General features: G+C 41.4%; 1 protein-coding gene across 4 annotated transcripts in view; it reads left to right on the top strand.

Moving 5' to 3' along the window:
* Positions 1 to 22,303, top strand: part of LOC135089049 (leucine-rich repeat serine/threonine-protein kinase 1-like) — a 39,695-nt gene that overhangs the window by 14,496 nt on the left and 2,896 nt on the right. Inside the window, exons 16-46 of one of the 4 annotated variants that reach the window (XM_063984246.1) lie at positions 45 to 316; positions 784 to 912; positions 1,304 to 1,471; positions 1,591 to 1,725; positions 1,983 to 2,128; positions 2,538 to 2,682; positions 2,948 to 3,118; positions 3,249 to 3,327; positions 3,500 to 3,724; positions 4,173 to 4,295; positions 4,644 to 4,840; positions 5,310 to 5,466; positions 5,672 to 5,889; positions 6,090 to 6,365; positions 6,611 to 6,816; positions 7,111 to 7,321; positions 7,775 to 7,858; positions 8,533 to 8,762; positions 8,953 to 8,976; positions 9,361 to 9,559; positions 10,008 to 10,214; positions 10,557 to 10,808; positions 11,048 to 11,189; positions 11,567 to 11,676; positions 11,954 to 12,076; positions 12,466 to 12,667; positions 12,779 to 12,977; positions 13,584 to 13,841; positions 13,985 to 14,199; positions 14,355 to 14,488; positions 15,005 to 19,655. In XM_063984246.1, the coding sequence (XP_063840316.1) occupies positions 45 to 316; positions 784 to 912; positions 1,304 to 1,471; positions 1,591 to 1,725; positions 1,983 to 2,128; positions 2,538 to 2,682; positions 2,948 to 3,118; positions 3,249 to 3,327; positions 3,500 to 3,724; positions 4,173 to 4,295; positions 4,644 to 4,840; positions 5,310 to 5,466; positions 5,672 to 5,889; positions 6,090 to 6,365; positions 6,611 to 6,816; positions 7,111 to 7,321; positions 7,775 to 7,858; positions 8,533 to 8,762; positions 8,953 to 8,976; positions 9,361 to 9,559; positions 10,008 to 10,214; positions 10,557 to 10,808; positions 11,048 to 11,189; positions 11,567 to 11,676; positions 11,954 to 12,076; positions 12,466 to 12,667; positions 12,779 to 12,977; positions 13,584 to 13,841; positions 13,985 to 14,199; positions 14,355 to 14,488; positions 15,005 to 15,382 (5,615 nt within the window). In that variant the 3' untranslated portion in view covers positions 15,383 to 19,655. Of the gene's footprint in view, positions 1 to 44; positions 317 to 783; positions 913 to 1,303; positions 1,472 to 1,590; positions 1,726 to 1,982; positions 2,129 to 2,537; positions 2,683 to 2,947; positions 3,119 to 3,248; positions 3,328 to 3,499; positions 3,725 to 4,172; positions 4,296 to 4,643; positions 4,841 to 5,309; positions 5,467 to 5,671; positions 5,890 to 6,089; positions 6,366 to 6,610; positions 6,817 to 7,110; positions 7,322 to 7,774; positions 7,859 to 8,532; positions 8,763 to 8,952; positions 8,977 to 9,306; positions 9,560 to 10,007; positions 10,215 to 10,556; positions 10,809 to 11,047; positions 11,190 to 11,566; positions 11,677 to 11,953; positions 12,077 to 12,465; positions 12,668 to 12,778; positions 12,978 to 13,583; positions 13,842 to 13,984; positions 14,200 to 14,354; positions 14,489 to 15,004; positions 19,656 to 22,303 lie in introns of all 4 variants that reach the window. The other 3 variants (XM_063984245.1, XM_063984247.1, XM_063984244.1) reach the window with 3 other exon arrangements.

Genomic DNA, 22,303 nt, shown 5'->3' with positions numbered 1-22,303 from the left:
CAAAGAGACACTGTTCCTCCTCCCCCCCTCATTTTTTCGAGTAGCTAGATCCAATAAATACCCCTCCTTTTCCTTTCCCCCATTTTACATATATGCAGGCCGCAAGTATAGCCAGAACTTGAGTGTTGCCCGGGCTCGGGGAGGAACAAGCTCTCCCATGGGCACCTCCCCCACCCCTGGCAGCTGCATCCACCGCCGCCATATGCGCCTGGAGTCGCTGCGCACTCTCATCCTGGCAGACAACAAGCTGACACGCCTTTCACTCTATCTGGATGAGAGTGACTTCTCTCTTGTGACTGAAGTTGATGAAAATGAAGTGAGTGATGAGCCAGTCTTCACCTGCAGGAATGTCTTTTCATTGCATATTCTTGTTAGTGTCACTTGTGTATGAAAAGAGAAAGAATTATTTATATACAGAATATATATAGAACTGATATTGAGGAGGTAGAGGAAAGGAAAGTATGGTATGACAGAGTTATAAAATACATAAAGGAGAGAAAATAAAGATAAATTAGAATACTACAAAGTATGCAAAGTGAGTCTCTAAAATAGAAAAGCTTCAATCTTTTATCATGTTCATTTCCTTAAAAGAGTTCTTATTGGATAATTAGAGCATTGTAGCTTTGAAATTATTGAATATTACTAGATATAATGTAAATGAGATATAATCTTATATGTACATATTGGTTGTCGTTTATAATGATGAAAACAATATAACAATGAAGTTATCATTAAAAGGGTCAATAAAGAGAAAGGCAGCCACTGAATTATGCTATGTTTCAGGCAAGCCCCGTCCGAACCAGCACTCCTCGAAAGTCTTGGTTACTCTTCCCCAACCTGTCAATGCTGGATGTGAGCAACAACCAGCTTCGGGACCTGCCCACCACCCTCCACGAGCTGACCAACCTCTCGGTGAGTTCACTTCCAGCCACGAGTCAGCAGCTATAGGCTGTATTTGCAGATGTGTATTTTTAACAAGATTGAGTCAGGTTCTTAATATCCTATCTTCTAATGCCAAATTATTATTAATTTTTAATTTAGATTTCTGTTAATAGTTTTTCCACCACTTTCACTGATTTTTTGCTCTATTTGGAGAGTTGTATTTCTGAAAATCATTTTCTCTTGTTTTGTTAATGTTGGGTTGTGTATATGCATGTCAGGACTTGCTTAGCATATTAGGAGTCGTGTGACATGTTTCAGTGAATCCGGTTTCTCATATTATTAACTTTTGAGTCTCAAAAGTCTGAATTCCCTTGCTGTGCATTGTGGGAGGAGTGAGTCACCAGTGATGGTGTGTTGGCAGGTCTTGAACATATCTGGCAATGACGACATCACAGAGCTTCCTCCAGAGATGGGCCTCCTCTCTCGCCTCTGGAACCTCAACACCCGAGGCTGTTCCCTGCAGGAGCCACTCAAGTCCATGATTGAAAGCAAGAAGTATAAAACCATGGATGTCATAGGTTACTTGAAGGTTAGTGTGTAATGTAAAATTACAAAATTAATTTCAGATGTTGATCACTTTCATTGCCAGTAAGATTGCCTTGAAGTGTACTACAGCTCAATCATAAGTAATGTCTTGCATCACCACAGAGTATATTGGAGGATGCCAGACCCTATGCAAGAATGAAACTGATGATTGTGGGTGTGCAAGGGATTGGAAAGACATCCCTCTTGGAGCAGCTACGGCAGGAAGGAACTGGCTCCTACAGGAAGAAGCCAGTGGAGGTGAGGAGTGACACAGTTCCTTACTTTCACCTGTTGTGTATTGGGTATATGCATGTGTTGACTGAGTTGATGATTATAATTCTACAGTAGATGGATCACACACTATCTGCAAAGCCAGCTTACTGTCTCTCCATGATATTTTAGTGCTTTACCAGTTTCAAGGACTGCATGACTCCTCTACCTTCCTGCATTGCTTTAACCCTCTGATGACAATGTCCCATCATTGCTACATTAGTTATGTGTTTTTGTTATTTCAGCACTGGGCCAAGAGGATGGGCAACAAGAACATCAACACCCGCACCTCCCGAGGCACCAGCATGTCAACTGTCGGCGTGGACATTGGGGACTGGATATTTGAGAAGAAAATAAGGGGTCACAGCAATTATGGTCCAGTAGTCTTCAGGTGTGTGTTCTTATTTGTTTGTAGGTTATAATAAGATATGTCTTTTCATGATGGTTAGAAATAGAATATGGTTTAACAAAGAAAATTAATTAATAATTAAGACACTGTCATCTAGATAAGTTGGTGAATATATATGATAATATTTGTAAAATGTGGAAGTTGAAGATTGATATAAACAAAACCAAAATAATTGTGTCTAATAACAGTAAAACTAAAGTAGGTGATTTTTAGATTGTCATTAATACCACAGTCACAGCAGAAAATAACATTAAATAAAATGATTACCGCATTTAAGAATCCTTTGAATATTTATATTAAAAGAGGTGCTTCAAGTTACTTTTGAGAATTGTAAAGATGGCTAATATTTGTAGATGTGAGTCTCTGTCTACAGTAATGGTGTGTTCCACAGGACTTGGGACTTTGGAGGACAGAAGGAGTACTACGCCACACACCAGTACTTCCTGTCCAAACGCTCCCTGTACCTGGTGGTGTGGAAGATCAGCGATGGGGAGCGAGGGGTGGCTGAAATCCTGCAGTGGCTCGTCAACATCCAGGTGACTGATGCTTTACTTTTACTTCTGTATTTACACTTTAAGATCCACCTACTTTTAATAAAACAAATGTTTAAATAGCAACATGTTATTGTAGTATGTATTTTTTCAGTTGCTGTTGGTTAGATCACATAATGAGACTGCCCATCCCTTTGCTTTACATGCTAATGAAAATTACTGACATATTAAGTGGAGTAAATTGCTAATTAATATATTGTTACCAAATAAATAGTTCAATAGTTCTTTATCCTCATTGTCTTTCCTGCAGGCCCGAGCTCCCAACTCTCCAGTGCTCATTGTGGGGACTCACTACGACCTGGTGAAGGAGAAATTCCCACCATCCTGGAGCGAGGACCTCCAGCAAATGATCCGTGACAAGTTCATCAACGTGATAGACGCAGACAAATTGGGTCTTCCAAGAGTCCTGGACACCATAGAGGTACGGGACAAGAAGGGATCCATGATGTGTAATGCTTTGTGGTGTGCTGTAATCACTCCTTCCTTTTGGTGGAGTTTTTTAAGACAACTTCTTATTTCTTATTTGTGATGATCGTGTTTTTTTCTTTCAGGTGAGCTGCAAGACAAGGCATAATGTTAAGCTTCTGTGCAACTTGATATATGACACTGTGTTCTCCCTCAAAACACCAGGTAAGTGTAGCTAATGTCACTGTGTGTATTTAAAAATAGTTAAGTTTTAATTCTCCTAAGCCTTTCTATGTTGGGAATGTATTGATCACCTTTGTCTTTTTTTCATGTTCTTAAAATCTTGATATTCAGATGGGAGTGTGATGGGAATTACACACATTTCACCTCCTTACAGGGAGCAAAGAACGGCTTCTAGAGCAGCGGATCCCTGCCTCCTACCTGGCGCTGGAGGACGTGATAGGCGTTCTGGCTCTGGAGCGCCGGGTGCAGGGCCGTGACCCAGTGCTGACGGCAGACAAGTACCAGACCTTGGTGACCCAGGAGATGTCCAGCCGAGGTCACCGCCCCTTCAGGGATGTGGCGGAGCTCAACCAAGCCACCACCTTCCTGCACGAGAATGGTGAATGAGGGTGGTTGCTGTCCTGTCTCATGTCTCATCAGTCTGTTGTCTTGAGAGTCAGTGTGATAAGGAATGAATGAGATGCAGGTTTTATCAGAATCATTGTGATTGCTAATAATTAAATGACTTCTAGAGATATTTTTGATGTTACAAGAGAAGTTTTACCAGATGAAGAGGAAGTGAAAAGTTCTAAGATAATATTCTCCTTTGTTTTATACTTTATTTATTCAGGTTATTTCTGAAAAGTTAAGTATTGGGAAATATATAAAAAGAAACATATAAACTAGACAGGACACAAAATTAAAAAAGAAAACTTGATTTTTGTTTATTCTTGTTATTTCATATCTACAAAAACCAGGAATACACAAAAAAGTAAAGGGAAGGAAATCATTAGTAAAGTATAATCACATAAGAGGCTTTGAGTTGAGGGAGTGTTGGTGTGTTGTAGGTGTGATGCTGCACTATGAGGATGCCACTCTCAAGGACCTGTACTTCCTGGACCCTCAATGGCTCTGTGATATGCTGGCCCATGTGGTCACCATCAGGGAGATCAACCCCTTCGCTAGGAATGGTGAGTGGAGAGAGAGAGAAAAAGAGAGAATTTTTGTGTATGTCTGTCTAACCTATTGTAACATGTATAGTTCATGTGAGGGAGACAGAGAGAATGTGTGTGTGTATGTCTGTTTAACCAGCTGTCATTTCTTATCTGGTTATCTGTTTTAATCCAATATAGCTTTAGATTTCTATGTATTCATTGCTCATAATTAATTGACTTAATTTCCCTCCATTGGTTGCCAGGCCAGATCTCTGAGTGGTCTTTTGAATCCTGACCATGTTATTCAGTCTCTCACCAAAAGAGTCAGTCATCACAAGGTCAACTCCAAAAATAGATCCTAAATACAGTTGACCCCTTCCTCAGGCATTATGAAGTTGGATGACCTCAAGCATGTGTTCAAGTCCTCAACGTGTGCCCCGGTGGATGCCAAGTCTTATATAGTGAATCTCCTCAACAAGTTTGAAGTGGCATTGACATGGGACAACAGGACACTGCTCATCCCCTCCCTGCTGCCCTCAGAGGAACAGCTGCGTAGTGGCCTGCCTGGGACGGATGTCAGGGTATTGATGTGTGCTCCTTCAGGCTTTGTTAGGATTAGCCTTTTGATTGCTTGTGACTATGTGACATTTGTTGCTTTATATGGATAGCTCTTATTAATTTGACTAAGTAATAATATGACTACAGGTATTGAAAGGTGAAAATATTAGATCACTTCTTTTGTTATCAGTGATGTCTTTGGAAATTATATTATAAACTTGCACTGGACCATTTCTTGAAGTTTAAGGGGGACACCATAGCTCTTTTAAGGTTAATTTTCTGTAGCTGGTTTATTTGAGCTTATCTTTGGTAACCTACTTACCTGAGCAACAGATGCTTCAAGTATCACTTTATATACATAAATATAAGTGATAGTTGAAATTTCAAACTTAATGTTACCATGTTTTCTTTTATTAGTAGTTTAGAGTCCATTGTCCTCTGTTGTGATCAGTGGTGATGAGTGAACTGATACACACCTGGCCTGCCCCACAGATCCCTGTACGCTCAAGGGGCTGGGCCATCAGGAACAAGAAGTTCTCAACCTCTACTGGGTCTACCATAGTGGGGAACTCCTCCTTCTACATGAGTAGCACTGAGGAACGCAAACCTCGGCCACTCTCCTCTCATGGCCTCACTACAGAAGCCATAGGTACTCACTCCATTACCTTCTCCGTACAGTGAATACTATATATATTCACACTGTAGACTATTTTCCAAAAGATCACTACTACACGTAAATCTATCCAATTTCAAAATTTAGTAACAAGTCTGGGCTGTGTTTTTGATCAACATTGCTTGTGGTGTATCAAAAGAGGGTAGCATGAATATTGCAAAGTATCCATTTATTCCTACAGGAAGCCCCAAAAAAGAAGGTGCTGATGGCAGTCCTGCATTGTGTCCTGAGCCCCCAGCAGTCCAAGTCACTCATCGCTCTGCTCCCCACGCTGCCATCCGCCGTCTCCTCCTCATGTCCTATTTCCCCTCTGGATTCTGGTCTCGACTGATCACCCGCATCCTGGCAGACGACACAGTGGTAGACATTGTCAGGAACTACTTTGTCATGCCACGAGAGGTAACCACTTCACTTCCTCATCATTTTGCATGTACTCCTTTAGCTATTACATGTTGACTAAAGTGAAAACTCCAAGAACCTTTTGAGGAATTTGCATCCATTAGTTAACTAAGTTTGTTGTATCTGTCCTTTGTTTTATGAGATTGCTGTAATAGTAAGTTAGATGAACACATCGACACGACAGGACTTGGCCCTTGCAGGTGTTGAATGACCGAGGGCTATCATCAGTGCTGGGAGGGCAGGCAGAGTGGATGTGTTGGCAGACAGGTATGGAGCTGCACTATGCCCACACCACACTCTTCCGCATGAGGGAGGTGCTGCCATGCTTCTCACACGGCACCCACCACATGCCTCATGGACACGGCGGCCCCCCACCCGGCTCCTCACAGTCCTCCACACAAACCAATCACTTGTATTATGACTACAAGAGTATGCGCTTCCTTGTCCGCCAGGAGGGAATGTGGTCAGACGTAGAGGTATGGAGGGGGACTTTTTGGAGGTTGTATGCAAAGCTGTGAATGGCAAGCACTGCTGGATATTGCTTTTGGATCATCAATGAGATCATCATTAGCCTTTATAACTATGAGGAAATCATCTCATAAACTTTTTTTTTTTTTTTTTTTTCCAGTCTCAGATCTGAAGTATTGTATTTTGATTTTATGTACAGCTTCAGGGCCAAGATATTGCTGAGGTGATAATTTTTGTGGAAACCTCTTTACAGGTGAACAGCTCAGCTGTTTTGGAGATTTGCCTACCCAATGAGGCTGTGGTGATCAAGAGACCCTTCCAAGACAAAGAGGTGGCCAATCCTGCAGCAGACATCCTTGCCAATGGCATCCAGAGTGTGGTGCTGGACCCGGCGCCGGAGTGCGTGGCCAAGCTGCTCTCCCTGGCCGTGGATCATATAGACACTCTGCTGGAGGACTGGTGGGTCAAATGCTCACTCCTGCCAATTTAGTTACCTTTTGATTTTTCATTTATGAAAGTAAATTTTCATATGGCTCTTTATAAGAAATACGGGAAACAATGTAAAAATGTAAATGATAACACCAGGATTGAAGGAGTGCTTCAAAGGCTTGCTAAGGGGGATAACCTTAATATGTATGTCTGTGATGTCTCATGTACCCAGGAATCAAGCATCAGGTGAAGCTAGAGGTAAATATGAGAGATAAACAACATTAAGCTTATTTGCTGTAGTACTGATTTCTCTTCCTCCCCCAGGTATCCTACACTGGGCACACGCTTTGTTCACACCAGTGAAGGAAAGTTCCTAGTGACCCGCCTGGTGCCTTGTCCTGTGTGTCTGGAGTGTCACGGGCAGCACGAGGGGCCGGGCAACCATCCCCAGGCCCGGCACCTCCCTGACAACTGGGGATCCTTTGTTGAGATGAACCCTTTGTACTGCTCCATGACAGCCTCTCAGATCTCCCAGGTGAGCTGCAATACCCAAGGCAAAAGATCAGATGGAAGCCTGTCTGCTCACTTGCCTATGTGGGTGTAGACAAACAAACAAACAAATGAACATACCTACTTGAGTTTCATTCATGTTGCTGGGGAAGCATGTTGCTGTGTCAATAGCTTTCTTTCGCTTCTCTCACTTTGGCAACAGTCTAATGAGTGGTGGCTTTCCTTAGATGAGCAGAAATTATTACAAACCTCAGTAAACTTTTGGATGTTAATTCTTTAATATTCTATGTCAAGAAAACTGATGCCTTATCAGAATTATATAGTATTTCACCAGCTTTGCCAACTGCTTCTTTGCTGTTTGTAAATTCACACAACAAAGCATCTGTTGCTTTGTCTCTAATGAAAAGATCCTTTATTCAACTAAGTGTACCTAACAAGCTTTGAACTTAATGGACTAACATGCATGGCACCCCACCAGGACCTGACTGCATCCCACAGCTCCTCTCTTGAGCGCTCACTCCTCACTAACAGTCTCCTGGGAAGTCTAGCTCCGTCCCAGCAGGTAAAGCAGACCACACTGAGGTTCTTCAAGCAGGTGGTGGGGCTGAGTGTTATTAGAGGAAAGCAAAATGGTTTTAAGGTTCAGGGGAATGGTGAAAAATGGACAAGGATATGGGTTTATTAGTGCCAGAGCTATCTAAAGTAATTTCAGCAGATATGAGTAACTGTAACATTTGGCAAGTACATGATTTTTGCATGTTGGAGTGAGACAGAAACAAATAAATGTGGTCGTTTACTGTGAATATTGATAATTTGGAAGAAAAATTTAACTGTAAGTAAGAGTAAGCTATTTTAATTATTACATGGTTTTATAGATTGGGTGAATGACACTGGGACTTTGGTACCTAGAAAAAGCATGTTCTACACCTGGAGAGTCTAGATTTAAGGTTTTTGTGAGAGGTTGGGCATGTGTAAAAAGGCCAGGGATGTCATTTATGGAGACTGTTTTAGAGTGGATGAATGTAAGAAGCTTGTGTTTTAGAGTGGGTGAATGTAAGAAGCTTGTGTTTTAGAGTGGGTGAATGTAAGAAGCTTGTGTTTTAGAGTGGGTGAATGTAAGAAGCTTGTGTTTTAGAGTGGGTGAATGTAAGAAGCTTGTGATGATGAAATAGTTAAAAGGCACCTAAACTTTGGCTTCATGTAGGGGATCTCATGCCACAATTCCTCATATCTCAGGGCCATCCTGCAACAATGCCCTTTGGTAATGTGGCTTCATCACAACCTGGGGGCTGCAACTCTTCCTCATCCACCCCTGCCGGAGGGGGCGGGGGTGTCTCCCCAGCTGGTGCTGCAGCAGGTGTGGGAGGAAACATGTCGCCTCAGCTGCCAAGGCGTAGCTGGGGGTCCCGGGAGTCCTACACCTCAGATGGGGACAGTGGCGTTGGGGCCGAGTCCACCACCTCCAGGTGAGTCTCTCCCTGCCCGGCTGTGGTCACCTTGGGAATGGCTGTTGTCGCACTGCATGGTGGGAGTTGGCACTTGTTTCTGTTTGAAATTGTTATTGTCATTTTCTAGAAAGTATGATTAGTAGTTTATAATTCTCTCTTCTTGTTTTGAGGATATGAGTTAATCTATTTCTCTTATTGTTTTATTTAGCCTACAAGGACCAATATTCATAAGGTCAGCACAGCATGAAATACTGTAAATGTTTCACTCAGAGCACCTTTTCTTAGAAAAGTAATACAGTTCCAAAATCCTTCTTAGATTCTTCTACAAAACTTTTTTGCATCTGATTTAGGTGTAAATATTCTTTTGACTTAGATTTGTGCTGACTAGTATCTTTGCACTGCATGCTACCAAAGCTCTCAAGACCCCTTAGGGGTTGAATCATATTTTTCACTCCTTCATAGAAAATAATGCAAGTAACAAGTAAGAAATCTGTATTTGTTTACATTATCACTGGTACAAGGTAAAGGGTTTATTTTGCTACACCAAGCATTTTCCGCATAGCACAAGGCAAAGTCAAAGGCTTCCTCTCATCGCTGCCTCACCTGCCCTATCCAGTCGCAAGGCGTCGGCAGAGGGGCGGCCAGACCTAGACAACAGTGCCAACAACGAAGGTGAAAGTACCGGTGCCCAGGAGGTGACGCCGGTGGTCTACTCCTTCATGGTGGAAGAGTGTATCCTGGCTGCCTACACTGCCCGTTCCGTGCCCTGCCCACTCCACGCTGACTTGCTCCTGGCACAGATTGCTCCTGATACCGTATGTGACTCTGTTTCTTGCCTCCACCTTTTCTTACATGTTATGGTGATATGTAAAGTCCTGCCCTAACAACATGATTCCTGAGATTACTCCAGCCATCAACCATTCTGTTTGAGTACCAGTTTCTTATGTCCATTTTTAAAGAATTAAGCTTGAACTCGTTACTATCTTGATTACTAAGTTTAACCTTTTCTCTGCAATATGCAACAATTCATACCACTAAAAACAATGTTTTGGATCTTCATAAGCATCTACAAGAAAGAAGGGAATAAAAAGAACAGATTTTGCAATTTCTAGCCTGTGCAATGTTTGAAGGTGGCTGTAAAACAAGAAAATATATCTCAGAGTGATCAGTCATTGAGGAAAGATGTGATAAATAGCAGTGAAAGGGTTAAGGATCTTGTCTACATCTCAACATTCTTTATTGTGAGCCTTGGTTATGATACAGGTGTTCCTGGATCTGGGTGACCGGTACTTGGTGCGGCCAGAGGTCATCAAACAAGGGAAGCTGCTTGGGCGTGGTGGCTTTGGGTTCGTCTTCCAGGGCTCCTGTCGCAACCGCCTCAATGGAGGACCCATGGATGTGGCCCTCAAGATGTTGCAGCCTGTCGACCCAGGACCCAACGCTCGACAGAGTGCCATTGTAGCTTTCAAGGTGAGTGTTGCCCCATGTGGATGCAGGTGTAGTTTGGTGAAAATATATCTAATAGATCAAAGCAAAGTAATGTGCAGTTTTCAGCTAATCTTTAAGTTTGTAGGAAGCATAAGCAACATTGTTTGTACCAGGATGCTATGCATATAGGGTTTGACCATTTGTGTTTATATCATTAATTACTTAAGGTAGTAAAAAAAAATAATGGAAATTCTTTATTTTTATTGTATTGGTTTCAGTTTTCAAGATAAATTTAAAAAGTAAAAAACAATTATTATTATAGTTATCAAATACAGTTTCTTTATGAAAAATAGAGAACAATTTAACACTGAAAGTATCTTCCAGGCTGCCCAGAGCAAGTGGGAGAGAGACCCTCTGCAGTATGCCTGCAAAGCGTACTGCTCCGCCAGACAGGAGGTCAACATTCTGCTCTCCCTGCGACACCAACACATTGTGCCGCTGGTTGGGGTGTGCCCTCGCCCGCTGGCTCTGGTCCTGGAGCTGGCACCGCAGGGAGCGCTGGACCAGTGCCTCAAGCATTACCAGCGGTCTGGTGGCAGACTGTCCCTCCCCACCCTGCAAGCTGTGGTGCTACAGGTCAGCCATGGAGCAGGAGACTGCATTAGCAAGATCTTGTATCAGTGTTCTATTTTCTCATCCACATTTTGCCAGTTTGAACATTAGTTGTTCACCAAGAGCTGTAGTTGCAAGTGGGAAAACTTCACATATTCCTGAGAAAAATTACTGATAAAATTCAAGGATTTCCAAATATACTGTTAAGTTTATTAAAGTTTGCATGTCTGTCAATCCTTTCAAAACTCTTACTCCCCCTACAGGTGGCTAAAGCCCTGGAGTACCTGCACGGCCAACACATTATCTACCGAGACCTGAAAAGCGAGAATGTGCTGGTGTGGGAACTGCCGCCACCCTTCCACCACCAGCCTCATCCTCGGGTGGATGTTCGCCTCGCAGACTATGGTAGGCAGCCATTTCATCTTGCTAGGAGATCGCATACTGGTATATTTCAACTCTCTGACTGATGTGAATATTTCTCAAGCTGTAAAGATACTGGAGTATGATACTGAAAGACATAATAACAAAATGGAGTAATGAATCAGCAAGAGCCTTGTAATGTCTTTACTTAAACAGTTGCTCACTGAAATAATTTAGGATTACTCACACAATAGCTTGCCTTATTATCATTTAAGAACCTGAGGACTAAGAGTCTGGCAAGGTACTACTAACAGCATCATTTGTTGATAACATACAAATAAGTCAGTTTGCAAGAAGAATGCATGGTTTTATATTTAATTTCTCTCTCTGTAATGTCTTAACTGAATTAATGGTGGCTCCAGGCATCAGCCGGGCCAGCTTACCCACAGGCACCAAAGGCTTCGGAGGCACAGAGGGCTTCATGGCACCAGAGATGATGAGGCACAATGGGGAGGAAGAATACACAGAGAAGGTAAAAATGTTCCCGGAGTTGTAGTATGAAGCACATTTTCCGAAACAGTCTTGTCATGTAGAAGAATGTACCACTTATTTGGAAAGTCATAGAGGTGATTGTTCCCTACAGATCATGAATGGATGGGAAAAGGCTTACGCAATAATTTGACCTTTAGATTTTATTATGAAAAATCATAATAGGTATATCATTGTAGTGACATGAATTAATGAAAGAGGACCAATATTAGGGTTATATAAGTCAATACTCACAGTTATGCATGTACTATATATTACAGGTGGACTGCTTCTCCTTTGGGATGTTTATGTATGAGCTGCTCACAACACACCAGCCATATGAGCACTGTGATAATGTGAAGGAACACGTTCTGGAGGGAGGACGGCCAGCACTCACACACAGGGTAATGACAGACTGCCAACACACACTCTCTCTCTCTCTCTCTCTCTCTCTCTCTCTCTCTCTCTCTCTCTCTCTCTCTCTCTCTCTCTCTCTCTCTCTCTCTCTCTCTCTCTCTCTCTCTCTCTCTCTCTCTCTCTCTCTCTCTCTCTCTCTCTCTCTCTCTCTCTCTCTCTCTCTCTCTCTCTCTCTCTCTCTCTCTCTCTCTCTCTCTCTCTCTCTCTCTCTCTCTCTCTCTCTCTCTCTCTCTCTCTCTCTCTCTCTTTTCTGTTATATAAATACAAATTGAGATCATTCAATTTTGTATAGCTGCAAATAAGTCAGCCCATTAATTAGTCAGTGAGTCAGGTGGCCTCCTGATTGACGTGTGTGTGCATGTGTGTGTATTGACAGGAGACAGAGTACCCAGTGTATGTGCTGGATTTGATGGTGATGTGTTGGTCGCAGCAGCCAAGATTCCGACCCTCAGCCTCACAGATTGTTTCCATCGCCTCGGCTCCGGAGTTCACTCACCTGCTGGACGTGGCCTCTCTTGACCATTCCCTCAACATTATTGATGCCATCAGGGTGCCTCCAGCCTATGTCAAGGATGAAGGTGAGTTAGTTGCTGTCTTCCTTCTGTGTTACCTTCACTACATTATAGTCTATGCCAGCAGCAAGTTCAGCACATGGCACAGAGTGTGTACAAAGAGGTGTTATGTTACAGATGGGGAACTGGTGATGCGTGAGCTGGGGAACATCTGGGTGAGCCGCACCTCCCCTCAGCTGGACATGGTTGGGGCTGGGGAGTGGGGCTGGGCAGGGTACACCAGCATAGAGGGACTGCCAGACACAATCACTGCCATGTGTTGTGTGGGTGAGCACGTCTGGCTGGGTGACAATGCTGGCAACATTCATGGCTACAAGTAAGTGAACGTTTCCAAATATATTCTGACATGTAAAGAATTTTTATTTATTCATTTATTTATTTATTTATTTATTTATTTATTTATTTATTTATTTTATTTTATTTATTCATTTTTTTCCCCCCAACTGTTAGTGTTCTATGGGCTTAGGCCTCTAGCTTCCATGTACATGTTGATGCTGATAGTGTTCTGTTGGAGAATTATTGGTGGTAGTGGTTGTCGTGTTTTTTCTGTTGTGGTGATACAACGTTATGTGTGAACCTAACATTTCTAAGTGTAAATTGACTGCCAAGAAAGGCAGGAAAAAAGGGACAGTATGTTAATGCTCATTTAGTTCAGTGGAAATATTTAGTTGCTTGGAAAAGACTTGCTTGTCCTTTACACTTGTTCCTTTTAGTAGTCTTTTCTGACGTGCAGGAAACACAAAACATATTCTACAAGCATATATTTCATGAGCAATTCTAAGTAGCTTTTCAAACAAGATGACCCATAAATAAAATTGTCCAAGTGGCTGATGTATTGATGATAGGGATCTAGAAAATGTGCCATGAATATGTCCCCAAGATGTACATGTGAGCATTACAGAAGTGCATCTTGTTCTCTCAGCACGGTGGACTACTGCCGAGTGTTCAGCTATTGCTTGGAGCCTGATGCCCCTCAGTCCTCCCCCGTGCGCTCCCTCTGCAGCCTCCACGCCCTGGGCAGGGTGGCTGTAGCTCTCCTGAATGGTCGCCTTTTCCTGTGTAGCTCAGATGTCACACCCACTTCTCCTGTTCTGGGCGAGGGCAGCTTTGTCATGACAGAGTTGGCTGGCTCAACGCATGAAATCTACTGTCTTGCAGTTACCCAGACTGACAACACTTGGTAAGGATGAATGTTGCTTCCAAATGTATGCCTTCATTAATAATAGGACTACATCTTTGTACCAGTATAAGCTTTAATATCAGTTTTCAAGATTATTTTTCTTTCCTTGAAATTATGTATGTTTTATTTGTGAACCCCTGTAGGTCACTATGGTGTGGGGGCAGCCAGGGCACCATGAGTGTGTTTTGCTTGCGGGATGATGGTCTGGTGATGAGTCAAGATGCTGTGTCACACTTCACCAGCTCAACACCTCCAGCAAGTGATTCCTCTGCTGACGTGTTCATACTTCACGCTCCACAAAATCTCTCCACAGTCTCTCCTCATCTCAGAAACTCTATCTGGTCTTATGTCTACCCTGGTAAGGGTGAAGGAAGAACTATATTAGAAATTTGAAGCATAATATTTGTAACACTATTGTGTAATCTTCATTCAAGGCACAATAGGAGCATCTTGCATATATGAATGTGTATATAAGTTAGGTAGAGTTCCAGCAAGTGATCTTTGTCTTGCCAGGGTGTGTTGTGTATCACTGGGATGCCAGGGATCAGAAGGTGGTGAACCGACTCGACTGCTCCAAGCTGGTGCCATGTTCTGAAAGCCTGCAGTCCATCAGCATAGAGGAGCACCTGTCCCCATCACACTGCCAGGTGAGGGACTTGTGTAATTCTGATGCAGTGGCCTCATGGTTGGTCCTGAGTCATTGTAAAATGTACCCCATAAGTTAAGATTTTGAAAGATATGGATGATTTAATATATCTGATACATTTTCTTTTGTTATAATTAATCGTGCAAGTTTTTAAATTTTAATTGTTGTTATTTCCAATATACTTATGCCTGCTTACTTCTCAAGGTGTAGAACGAACTACACACTCACTTGCTACATGAGCTTGCTCAGGTCTGTAAAAACAAAGTTAGGTAAATACATACAAACGCACACAAACACACACACACACACACACACACACACACACACACACACACACACACACACACACACACACACACACACACACACACACACACACACACACACACACACACACTAAAGTTGAACTATTGAAGTTTAACTCTTCCAATCAAGAGGGAACATTATGACAAAAAAAGAAGCTTCTAACTTTTTTTTAAGCAGTTAACAGAAAATAATTGTTGGTATAACCCAACAGGTGACGGCAGTGGCTGTGTGTGGCAGTGAGGTGTATGTGGGCACTAAGTGGGGCTGTGTGGTAGTGGCAGAAGCTGAGTCAATGCGTCCCATCACTGTGTTCAGGCCATATGAAAATGAGGTTCGTGCAATAGTTCCTCTTCCTCCAGCATCTGTGGTCTTGGATCCAGGCAGCTCTGAGGACCAGACTGATGGTTTTGGTGGGGACAGGGAAGGGGTGCCAAGTCCCACTCCTCTGCTGGCCACCATAGGGAAGGGTTACAGGAACCTCTTGGGCCGCTATGCACCCATGCCCAGGTCAGCTCATCCTGAGCCAGCACAGGCACAGAGGGCCATGTACTGCTTACTTTGGAGAGCACATCACTGGCTCAACACATGAGGGACACTACAATATATATATATATATATATATATATATATATATATATATATATATATATATATATATATATATATATATATATATATATATATATCCACACACACACACACACATATACATATATATATGAATTAATAGTAAGGAAAGCCTTTTGCACAGTCTCTGTGAGACTTAAGTTTTGCAAATATTAAAGTGAATAAGTTTGCTGTGCATTATAGCTCAAATTGCCTCAAGTCACAATGTTAACCAAGACAAGGTTGTACTCATATCACTACTGACCTGTTGTGGCTGTCATCATAGCTTGTATAGAACTTGCATCCTGTCAGGATATATAACTCCTGATACAAGAGTGGTATAAAAATTCTCTACCATGAAGTGTACAGCTGAAGCCATCCTGTTGAAGCTACAAGACAAAACACTCCTGCTGGGGCCAGGGGCCGCTCTTCTCTGGCCTCAGTGTGGGAACATCACTGATGTGCATTTTAGCATTACTTAAGAAATGTGACTTCCGTAATTAATGTTTAAAAGGTTGTTGAAATATTTTTGAAGTTACAAAGTACATTTTTTTGTAAATGTGTTAATAATGCCATATATATGTTAATTATTTTCCCATGCAGTTTTAAAAGATATTTGCCTTAAAAATCACCTACTTAATAAGAGGCAACTGAAGTGATCCTCTAACCAAAAAAGCCTACTTAAGTAAGATGTGAGAGTGAGCCTTAGTGAGCCTCAGTGTTAGTGCAGCAGGGGCAGACTGGAGCACCCGCACACCTTGTGATGGCTGGTGGGGAGGACCACACACTAATAGTGCTGGAAATTATTAAAGAATTCAGAATACTCAGTGGCAATAAATACTCAGTGATAAATAAAGCAATGCTTGTTGTGTTTCATTCTAAAATGGAAAATCATTGATTGGCTACTTAATTCCTTTGAAGCATGGTGTTAAAGAGGCATCATTCTGACTTAATATAGATAATTGGGATGCCAGGTGCTGCCCCAGGCTCACAAGGCGTGCAGGAGCTGTGCCTGTGAGAGTATATTCTGCTGGGCTGCTGTGAGGGGAGGCTCTGAGATATAATAATGGTCGAGGGTGAGGGGGGGGACGACGTCAGCATGTGTTTTTTGCAGTTAATATTTGTACCAAAGATGGTTATTTCATGGAATCTAGTAGTGTATATAGCTCATCTTAAGTTGTGTTATTGTATTTATATTTGATTTTTTTTTCAACATGGCACAAGTGTGTACTGCTAAAACTTTATCACACTACAACTACTTCTACTGCTGCCACCACTGCAACATGTAATATACTTCACCACCACTGTTCATCACACCTATTACTACTACTACTACTACTACTACTACTATGACTACTACTGTTTAACACTGGTACTACTGCTTTTAGTACTACTACTACTGCACATCACATGAACTTAATACTACTACTTTCATAACAATAACTCCTGCTACTACTACTACTACTACTACTACTACTACTACTACTACTACTACTACTACTATTACAACTACTACTTAAACTACCACCACCATTGCCACAGTCACTACCACTCTGTCACACAATTAGATGAACTGAATCTTGATGAAATTCTCCGGCAGATTTGATGAGGTTCTCCACTCCATCCATTCACTCACACAAGTCTTGCTTTCAGGTCACCACTGTCTGGGGGCATAATATTGTAATCATCCTGTTAATCTTATTCTCTAGTCATGCAACCATTTATTGTGATAACTTTTTCTTGGCAGTTCATCTTTCCTTTTCATTCTTTGTGTATCTGTAAAAGTGGAGGATGGTTTGAGCAGTTCCCTGGAGCCAGCAATTTGTTATGATATATATTTTGTAATCAAAGCATCATTCGCTGAGTCACCAGTCTCCACTTAACACTATTTATAAAGGATCTTACTTTTTACTATCAGGAATTATATATATTTTGAGTATATGTGAAGCCCATTAGGAGGTCTTTCCTTTTATGAGTCTGTAATAACAAGGTCCATCTCCCGATTCGTTGACATGGTTTGGGAGAAGCAGTGACTTGTCCATCCAGATGACCAGTAACAAAATTTTAAATACCAAATTAAATATAAATATACTTGTAGTTATTTCTTTCATCTTACTCTCCAACCTACAACTTAGTAGTAAGTTCAGTGTGGTGTTTTTTTTACTTTGAGAATTTAGTTTATTTATTTATTTATTTATTTATTTATTTATTTATTTTTTTTATTAATTTTTTTTTTATAAGGTGTAATGCCCTCCTTAACCCTTTGGGCACTATGGTCACCCTTAACCTTCCTAGTACTAAAAACTGTTTGCATGGAGACACAGGAAAGAAAAGGGAAAACATAAGGTAATTTTGTCTTTTTAAGCTACAAAAATATTTATGAGAGCATAGCACCAAAATACTGTCAAAAAAATTATAGGCATTGAAGAAAAAAATTTGTTTAGCATCATAGAAACCCCAAGAAGCTTATCTAAACAGTACCAGCAAGCCTACACCTCTCTAATGAACACCACAGGAACAATGAAAAATTTACCTCAAGGCAGGATAGATTTACCCATAAGTGCCCTGGCCAGAGACCGAATCATAGAAACACTGATAAATTGATTTAAAGGGTGATATACTTCCATCTCTCTCTTGAAACATCACAGAAGCAATGAAAATTTTACCTCGAGGCAGCGTTTTTTATTTTTTTTAATTTTTTTTTTACTCATAAACGACCTAACTAGAGATTGAATCATTGAACTCCTGACACGAAGGTATAAAGTACAGTGTCTTAGATGGACCAAAATAATCACTAGGGGCCAAGATAATTCACTGCAGAAGCCTTGTGAGGGAGGCGCTGTGAACTGGACACCTGACATGACGCTCTGGGCAACTTGAGTCAAATATATTAATAATCTGTTGTTTTAAGGATCTGGTTCCCTCTAGGGTGTACAGAAGATGAGAGCAAGAGATGTGTAGTAATTTGATAATAATAGTGGTCTGAAATATTATGTGTGATGACAGAAAAATGAAGGAAAAGGAAGTGAGCGAGAGAGAGAGAGAGGGAAGATGAACAAAGAAACAGCAAAGAACATAAGAATAATAACAAAGAAAATGATAGAAGGAAAGAAACGTGGAAAGTTAAAGGAAAGACAAAGAGAGAAGAAATAAAAGGCTGAGAAACAATGAATGAAGAGAGAAAGATGAAGCGAAAAGGAAAAAAATAAAGGAAAAAAAAGTGAAAAAAAGAAGAAAGAAAGAAAGAATGATCAGGGAATGCGGGATTTTCCATGAGCTAAATGTGGTCCCATAACTCTAGTCTGTTTGTGAAATAGATAGGATTAGGGACTGGTGGTAGTGCAGGCCGCGGTGAATGGGAGTGTGTAAGGAGGGAGGGAGAAGCGTAGGGAGAGAAAGTGCGGCGGGTCAGATACTAGGAAAAGAAAGAGAGAAATTTAGAAAGGGTTATGGGCAGGGGATGAAGAGAGAAAGTGGATGTCAGGAAGAGACAGGAGAAAGGAGCTGGGAGAGGGAAGGTAGAAAGAAGGGAATGGGATATGGGGGAAAGAAGGAAGAGGGGGATGGAAAATTAGGGGAACGAAGGAAGGAGGTGGGAGAGGGAAGAGAGAAAGAAGGGAACTGAGAGATGGAAGAAAGAAGGAAGGGAACTGAGAGATGAAAGAAGGAATGGAAGACAGGAGATAAATGGGAAGACGAAAGGAGCTGGGAGAGGGAAGGAAAGAAGGAAGGAGTTGGGAGAAGGAAGGGAGAAAAAAAGGGAAATGGGAGATGGGAGAAAGAAAGAAGGGGACTGAAAGATGGGAGAAAAAAAAAGGGGAGATAGGAGATAAAGGGTAAATAAGGTTAAGGAACTGAGAAAGGGAAGGAAAAAAAGAGCATGGGAGAGTTTCGATAATTTCCACATTTCTAAAACTAACACCAATACCATTCTACATGGGATGCAGGAAATTAAACTATTCCTCACGCTAGGCTCGGTCCCCTTAACCTCCCTTCCTCCTTTTTGTACCCAACTCTTTCTCCTTTAATTTCTTTCCCTCTTCCATCTCTTCTTCCTCTCCAACTTACCAACTGACCATATTTTCTCATATATTGGTTCTTCCTATCCCTTCCTTCCTACCCTCTTCCTTTTCTTACTGTTATATCATGACTATGTAGGTGTCGAGTCGTTGCGGAGACTCGGGTGTTTCTAACCAAGCGTAGTGTGAATCAGCAGATGTCGATGTTTTGTTGTTATCCAGCTCGGGACTCGGGAGGTGAGTAGGGCAGGTCCTCTTGCTTTACTGTGTTCTCTCTACTGGTGTTCCCTTGGTCTCAACTCATGTGTCCTTCGTGATTTCAAGGGCAGGGGCTTCATTAGGCTCGCCCAACAGGTATTTGAAAGTACTAATATCTACTTAACACGATTTAACATTTCTTGCAACTCTTTTTTGCTTCAGTTATGATATCGAATCAATATGTATTTATTTATTTATTCACTTATTGAAAGGGATTACTGTCCTTGTTTCGCATTTTCTCAAAGATTACTGCAACTTACGTACTTACCTATATTTTCTGTCTATTCATTTATCTATTTATCTACTTTATTAAAACGTTGAAAAATGTTACTATTCTAATTTCCGTAAAATTTTCAAAGACTACTGCAACCTGCGTGTCTCTGTCTTGTATCCAGTGAATTTGTCCTTCACGCCTTCACGAGCCGCCACAGCTTTGCCGCAGCTCCCTTCATGGTAATGCTGGGATAATGGGTTTTTTTCCCTTTTATCACGAGTGCTGCTCGCGTACATACCAGAAGACGCAATTGTGGGCAGACATGATCAGGGAGCCACGAACAACACAGTACATGGTGAAGGTTTTATTGTTGCCCAGCACGTAGCATTGCAGGTACTGGGCGTCCCCTACCAGCGTGGCCTTGGGTGCGAGATGAACGTAGGCGAGGCACGTAGGTGAGGACCCATGTCTGAGAGTGGGGGTTTCCAATCCTTTTCAGTGGTTACTCACTTTTCATATATGACCCTTATCCATGGCTCCTATCCATAACTCGTGATGCAACAACAACAACAACAACAGCAATAATGATAATAATAATAATAATAATAATAATAATAATAATAATAATAGTAATAATAATAATTATAATAATAATAATAATAATAATAATAATAATTGACGCAGGGGAGAAAAACAGGAATTAAACACAACGAGATAAAGAAAAATAAACGTAATATTGTCACGCTTCCTTAATACACGATCTTTTCTGCATCCTTAATTATTTTTTCAGAGGCATTTGTGGGTTCAAAGAAACGCGGTGAGTATACGATTATAAACAAACGACATTCTTCGCTTGTCTCTTCTCTTGTTGATCAGCTTGTGGTGGCTTCTTGTAATCTTGTTAATTGCTCTCATGTTTGTATTTCCCTCCTTCACTTCTTCCTTCCTCCGTTTCTTCTTTTCTCCTTTATTTCTTCCTGTCTTCCTTCCTCCTTCACTTCTTCCTTCCTCCTTCATATCTTCCTTCTTCTTCGTATCTTCCTTCCTCCTTCATATCTTCCTTCTTTTTTCTTTCCTGCTTCATATCTTCCTTCCATTTTTTTCCTCCTTCCTCCTTCATATCTTCCTTCTACATTTCTTCTTTTCCTTCATTATTTTCTCTCTTGGTTTATCTCCTCTTAGTGTTCCTTGAATAACACCACTACCAACAACAACAACAACAATAACAAGTATAAAAAGTATAAAGAAAAAAAAAAGACGGTGATGAAGATACAGCGTCATTATGTACAGCACGTCTGTTTTACTTCACTTTCCCGCGTAGCTTTTCCAAGACGCTGCTTGACCTACTTTATTGACATACCGTTGGGAACACTCACGCAGCCACTGGGTATTCCCGTCGAAATTTACCTGTTGTGTTGCCGCGGGGAGGGAGGAAGACAAGGAAGTAAGGGAGGAGGAGGGAGGGAGGGGAGAAGAGGAGAGCAAAAATTTCCTAGTCTCTCGTACTACTATCGTATCTTTTATTTTAGCATACGATCACTTCTATATCAATTTTCTCTCAATTTCTTCGTTGTTGGGACGTGTACTGAGTGTTGGAGGCGCCAGGTGTCAGGTGTGGGCCCAGGTTCCCTTCGGTTAATTGGGCGGGAGGACACCTTTGGCATGCGTCTCACCTGTGTGTGCGTTCGGGTCGGTTCATTCAACTCAAGAGCCAAGGATGCAGCTTATAGCGCCTTCTTTGCGTTTAGACAGAGTTGTTGCTGATACGTGAAGTTTGTGTGGATAAACATTGGGGAGTAAAGAAGAGATAGTAGTAGTAGTAGTAGTAGTAGTAGTAGTAGTAGTAGTAGTAGTAGTAGGAGAGAGAGAGAGAGAGAGAGAGAGAGAGAGAGAGAGAGAGAGAGAGAGAGAGAGAGAGAGAGAGAGAGAGAGAGAGAGAGAGAGTTTCAGTGAGGGTTGCATATTTCTTTTTATACTGCCAAGGTCAGAAATCGATTTTTTGACCGGTGTTATTCTTTTCTGTGTAAGTGTACCTTCGCGTGGCTATCAATTATACATTACTCCTATTATGAAACTCTTTTCTCATAAGGACTATTTTCAAAGACCATAGAGATGATTAGTTAGTTCTCGTGAGTGTTTTTCCTATTAATGATGCAGAATCATTGTCAAACTCTCACCGGAATCATGAAAACACCCTTGAAAACCCTTGTAACTTAAATTATAACATGATAGAAAATTGCAAAGTGACGCTGATGATTAATTAGTTCTCATAGATGTTTTTCCTATTAGTGATGGAGAATAGTTTTTAAAGTCTCACTGGAATCATGAAAGCACCCTTGGAAACCTTTATAACTTACAAAAATAAGTCAAGTATCGCTAAAACGTTTATAGTTCAGGAACATCACGAGGTAAA

The sequence above is a fragment of the Scylla paramamosain genome, chromosome 32, assembly GCF_035594125.1.
Source record: "Scylla paramamosain isolate STU-SP2022 chromosome 32, ASM3559412v1, whole genome shotgun sequence".
In the NCBI taxonomy this organism is placed as follows: Eukaryota; Metazoa; Arthropoda; class Malacostraca; order Decapoda; family Portunidae; genus Scylla; species Scylla paramamosain.
Note: the sequence above shows the minus strand (reverse complement) of the source record. Positions and strands in the feature narration are given on the sequence as shown.